Raw genomic sequence first — 5,903 nt, forward strand, 5'->3', positions numbered from 1 at the left:
TTGTAAATATGTGAAAAAAGTGAGAGATTTTTTATACTTTGTCAGAATCTGCTTTGTCAAACTCCTGTCTCTCGCCTTTTTTTCCCACCTATTTACAATTATTGATAAACGTTTTATTTCCTTCGTTCCATCGGCATAAGTTTCCTCCGACCGGATTTCGCTGACAAGGTGGCAGCAAAGACGGGAAGAGGCCTGTGCTGTCAGTGAAAGACGTGAATCATTCTTAACAACAGATTCTTTCAGGCGGTGCTGTTATCATCACCTGACCCAGCAGGTCTGGTTCTGCAGGATGTGGACTGGACACCATGCAGACCAGGCTGGACACACCGAGCGAAGACTTCTGAAGAATACCTCAGAATTACAGTTACCAAACAAACTTACAAGTACATGCATGCACAAGAAGACGTGCAACAGCCAAACTGTTTCTGCTCCCAAAGGCTAAAACTAACAGCATGAAACACACAGCTGTATAAAGAGCAATGAGAAGGAATGCAGTAAAGATGGTTTTTAATTGGAAACTTAAACATTAGTTGATGTCAAGCTATTGGTATAGTATAGAAGGTACAGTACAATGAAAAACTGAAGTGAAACTATTATTATTATTATTATTGTTATTATTATTTTCTATGATTCTATTTTTATAATATTATATATTATCTGTTGCAGTTGTATGTGATATTTCTGTGTGGACCCCAGGAAGAATAGCAGCTGTTCACGCAGCAGTTAATGGGGATCATATCCAATAAACCAATAAGTCCAATAATTGACGATACTTGTGCCTTAGAGAAACTTATTCCCAATAAATGAAAGTTTTGAAGATGGGTTGATAGATAAATTATGGGAAAACATCGAGATTTGTTCCCAGGATCAAGGTCAAATTCAGTTTAATGGTCTTTACTGTGCTGCTGTACTGCACCCCCACTCCAGCAGAGGGGGTGGGGGGGGTACGACTTGATGTGTGAGCCACTAAAAAAAATCTTAGAAGAAGAAGTCGTCGTCTTCTTCTTCGTGCAGCTGTCCAACATCTGCGACTCTTCATTGATTATAAACAGCATATTACTTGATCATGGCAGCAGATCTGAGGTCAGAGCTGGAGAAGTACCTGGAGGGTCTGAACATCCAGACCACCTGCGTGGAGCACCCGCCGGTAAATGAACCTTAACCTGGAGAGCAGCTCAGTTTTCTGTCATGGATCAGCTGAAGCGGGTCCAAACCTTTTATTTTAGGTCTGGAATCCAATTCTCAGGAGATTTGTGATGTAAAATATTATTCAGAGACTAAATTCATGTCTGTCTAGCGGCCTTATATAGCTGGGAAGATAGCAGCCTCGACACTGCTCTCTCTCGTATGAAAACAAAACATTATTGAACTCCATTTAAATGCCTAACAGTTTATTGTGGCCTTGCTTTTTGGAAAACGTAAGAATCTCCTAAAATATGACTTGAGACCTTTTACGAATCGTTACGGTTCACTCCTCAATTCGGCATCATCCAATACAGCAATCGGTACTTGTTTTAGTTTCGTTTCAACTTTTAGTTCTGGTTTTCCTGGTTTCCTCCATAACCCTTTTCCACCAAAACACACCGCGGTGGGCGGAAGCGAGTAGCGTGAAAACATTCAGAAAGTTTACATTTAATGGAAATAAGAGCTGCACTGCGGATCACTTGTATGCCGAATTTACCAGAAGAACCCATTAATTCGAAACGGTCTCAAAACATGTTCTGCCAGGTGTGTATGATTGCCGATAAGTAAGGCTAAATTAAACTGCAAGGTTTTTGAATGGACTTTGGCGTGGTAGTCTCTCCACACGAGAGAACGCATCGGGCTATTATTATACTGCTAAATTGACACTGTAATTAAAACCTTAAACATTTTGCTAGGAACCCCCTCGCCTCTTGGGAATACTTGTTGTTGAATGTCTTTTTTCCCTTTTTAAATGCATCGTTGCAACAGCAGAGCAGCGCTTTTTAGTGCCGAGTTGATATATTCAGCTGTTCTGTAAGCGGTGACACGTGTTGCTGTGTTGAGCTGCAGTGAGCTGCAGCCGCCGGCAGGAGGCGCTGCAGGAACACTTCTGTCTGGCCTGCAGCTGAACCTCGAGGTTTCACTCTGAAGCTCGAGTCTACATATCTCACTATATAGTGTATACCATATACTATATATCACTATATAACACAACTTAGGCTGCCTATTTTAATTTTTAAAAGTTGTTGATGTTCTTTGCTTAATATTAAATGAAAACTTCCTCTAAAATTTCCCATTTTGTCAGTAAATGTCTCATGGCGGCCAGTAACTTCAGTTAGAGTTAGTTATGTTTGGCTGTTCGGCATCTGGATCTTTAGGAAACAATTTAGTCTGAGAGAAAATAGCTGATGTTCACTGCTAAATATCTGTAAAGCCACAGAGGAGACATCCTCTAAAATTTCATTTCCTGCATGCACTTACAATTTTTATCACTTTGGCATTAAAGTCAGAGCCAAAACAAAACAAAACACGGATCTTGCGGATTACAGCTTCAACAGCAATATTGATATTTAGAGTTTTCTGGATCAGTTTTTGATCTAAAAAACTGATCGTTCTTGATTAAAGTGCTGCTTTTTCTCCAGACTTTACTGACAGTGTCACATGATGGAAACAGTAAAACTCGAAACCAAACACTCCCTCTCCCTCCTTTCCTTTCCTTAACTCCTCCCGTCCCTCTTTTCCTTGTTGCTCTCTCCTTCCTTGCCCCCCCCCCCCCCCCCCCCCCCAGGTGTTCACGGTGGAGGAGATGATGCCTCACCTGCAGGACGTGAGCGGAGCGGTGACCAAGAACCTCTTCCTGAAGGACAAGAAGAAGAAAGGCCTGTGGCTGGTGTCGGCCCGCCACGACAGACAGGTCAGGATGTCTACAACTATATCATCTGGTAATAGTCTAATCAGATAATCAATAGTCTAATCAACTAGTAAAATTTCTCAAAGACTGAGCCGATTATTTGAAGGATTTTTTACCGTTCAAAAACAAAAAAAAAGAGAAACAGACTCAAAAATTTGTCTTGATTGATTTAATTTACATAAATTAATTTACATAAATTAAATCAAATTAAAAGATTGATTTAATTTACATAAATTAAATCAATTTAGTTCCCATAATCCTCTCTGTCTCTCCTCAGGTGAACCTGAACGATCTGGCCAAGAAGCTCGGCGTCGGCAGCGGCAACCTGCGCTTCGCCGACGAGGCGGCCATGTTGGAAAAACTCAAGGTGAAGATACGACAGCTCTTCTTTCTTTTAGTGTGTGTGTGTGTGTGTGTGTGTGCACTTGACTATCACAGGAATATTTGTTCCCTCTGCTGTCTGGGTGCTGTGACCTCTGACCTTTGACCTTACTGTTGTTTGCCTATAATGTTGCTGCTGTAGGAACTGAAGCTGATTCTGCTGTTGTTCTCATTAGAATTCACTCTGGATGAGTCAGCTGACAGATACATCAGTTTATCAATATATTCAGCTGATATTAATTAAGAAAATCGATTATCAGCCAGTCGGTGACATCATCCTCCTCTTGTGGCTGCAGAGTCAAACAGCTCCAGAAGGTTCTTCCTCTGTTCCTGCAGTTTATCTGCTGCCTGCTGGCTCAGTGTATACAGTATATATACAGTAAGTCAGTATATGGAGATAAACACAGGAGAAAGAAATGACTGAAACTCAGATATTTGGATGTTTTTCTGTGTAAGTAACAGATATGAAGCTGTAATGCCTCAAATATCAAAACATGAGGAAGAGGAAGAACATTGAAAATCATAAAATATACAGTATTTATACTGAATGTACAAAACATTATAACCATCCTGCTGATGTTGAGTCTCTCCTCCTGTTCCACAATCCATATCTGAACGGTCTATTGAACCCAGTTTTTGGGGTTTATCAGGTGGATCAATAAGAGATGATCAGTCTGCTGCATGGAAACATCATGCAGTCCTGATGCTGTCCTACGAAAATCTTCCTCACACAGCAAACTGCGGCTCTGCTTTAGTGGAAAAGGAAAGAGACTGAAACATTCTGCTGTTAAACGATGTTAAACTTTTCACCTGAACACTCAGAGGAAACATAAAGAGGAGCGAGACCAGACCAGACCAGACCAGACCAGACCAGGTTCAGCTGTACTGGCTGTCTGACAGGTTAATACAGCCAGGTTCTCCTCAGAGTCACTCTATTCTCCAGGTACAGTACAGGGACAGGAAGTGATGTCGTTGCGTTCTCCCTGCAGCTCTGAGGTTTTTCCCTGCGACCCGCTGCAGGGAGCCGCAGGTTTTCAATTCACATCTTTCACTTAATGAAAAATAAATCCAAAATGTTTTTATAAGCGTGGCTGGTGCAGTGATCTGGTTATTAGATAGTCTTGTTGAAGAGGTCACATTGAAGTTCTTGTATTGATCCTCAGTATCAACAAGTTCTCCAAATTACAATTTTACAATTTAGGCGTTTAGCAGACGCTCTGACCCAGAGAGACTCTCAGGTCCTGCAGCAGTAAGAGAAGTGAACAGCCAGATAATGAAAATAATAAAAATAAATTCGTCATACTTGCACTCAGTCTGACAAAAATGGTATCGTTGCAGTTCTGGTAATTGTATTTTTCTCTCTCGATCTTTTCCTCTCCTTCCCTCCCTTCTGCTGCTGAAAACTGAAACGATCGGTCGACTGACGGAAAATGAATCGATTATAATTTTGATAATCGATTCATCGTTTTAGTCATTTATCAGAAAAAATACCAAACATTTTCTGGTTGCAGCTTCATAAATGTTAAGATTTGCTGTTTTTCTCTGTTTATTAAATGAATACTTTTTTTTTCTGTCTGCTGGTCAGACTGAGGAAGAAATCTGAAGAATCACTTTGGACTCTGAACTGTGATGGACATTTATAGATTTATAAATGGTTAATTGATTAAACCAAAAAAAAATAGATGCATTAATTGGTAATGAAAATAACTGTTAGTTGCAGCCCTAGTATATTTTTCTCCTAGTTTTGCCCATCTTCATTCCCTCCTTCGTCTCTCAGGAGGTTTGTTCTGCAGCTCCGGTTCAAACAGCAGAGAGTGAAGGTTGTTAATTAATAAATCGATTTATTTAAATACATGTATTTATCTCTCAGGTGGGTCAGGGTTGTGCGACGGCTCTGGCTCTGCTGTTCGATAAGGACCAGAGCGTGAAGTTCGTCCTGGACAGCGACCTGCTGGACGGAGGTCACGACCGGATCTACTTCCACCCCATGACCAACGCCGCCACCGTGGGGCTGCGGCCCGACGACCTGCTGCGCTTCCTGAAGGAGACGGGACACGACCCCGTCCTGCACAGCTTCGACTAGAGACCCGTCCTGCACAGCTTCGACTAGAGACCCCGTCCTGCACAGCTTCCACTAGAGACCCGTCCTGCACAGCTTCCACCAGACGCTTCACAGGCCGTCCCGTCCTGAAGCCTGGAGCGGGACAGCGGGACACAAACCACCTGCAGGGCTTCGATCAGAGCGACATGTAAACCTGATTTCAAACAGGACAGGAACACTTTACATTAACTGTTCATTAACTGTTAACTAATGTGTTTACTAACATGAATTAAACATGAATAACAACATTCACAAAGATTAGTTCATAGTAAATGCACAATAAACAACTGCATTAATTAATGTTGTTCTACATGTTTGTTAATGTTAATGTATTGTCTAAATTGAAACTCTTAACTGACTGGACTTACCTAACATGAACCGTGTGTTATTCATGTGAACCGGTTGTAAAGTGTGAACTCATCTTTGTTAAGTCACTGTTCATGTTTAATTCATGTTAGTAAACACGTTAGTTAACGTTATTAACAAACATGTATAACAACATTAATGCAGCTCTTCATGTGCATTTAACATTAACTAATCTTTGTT

General features: G+C 41.1%; 1 protein-coding gene across 1 annotated transcript; it reads left to right on the forward strand.

The window, feature by feature from the left end:
• Positions 1-990: 990 nt before the first annotated feature.
• Positions 991-5,676, forward strand: prorsd1 (prolyl-tRNA synthetase domain containing 1). The gene is made up of 4 exons (XM_071899929.2): positions 991-1,147; positions 2,753-2,878; positions 3,153-3,242; positions 5,127-5,676. Exons 1-4 carry the CDS (start codon positions 1,067-1,069, stop codon positions 5,337-5,339), a joined length of 510 nt encoding a protein of 169 aa, XP_071756030.1. The 5' UTR covers positions 991-1,066; the 3' UTR covers positions 5,340-5,676.
• The last annotated feature ends 227 nt before the right edge of the window (positions 5,677-5,903 follow it).

The sequence above is a fragment of the Centroberyx gerrardi genome, chromosome 15 (assembly GCF_048128805.1).
Source record: "Centroberyx gerrardi isolate f3 chromosome 15, fCenGer3.hap1.cur.20231027, whole genome shotgun sequence".
In the NCBI taxonomy this organism is placed as follows: Eukaryota; Metazoa; Chordata; class Actinopteri; order Beryciformes; family Berycidae; genus Centroberyx; species Centroberyx gerrardi.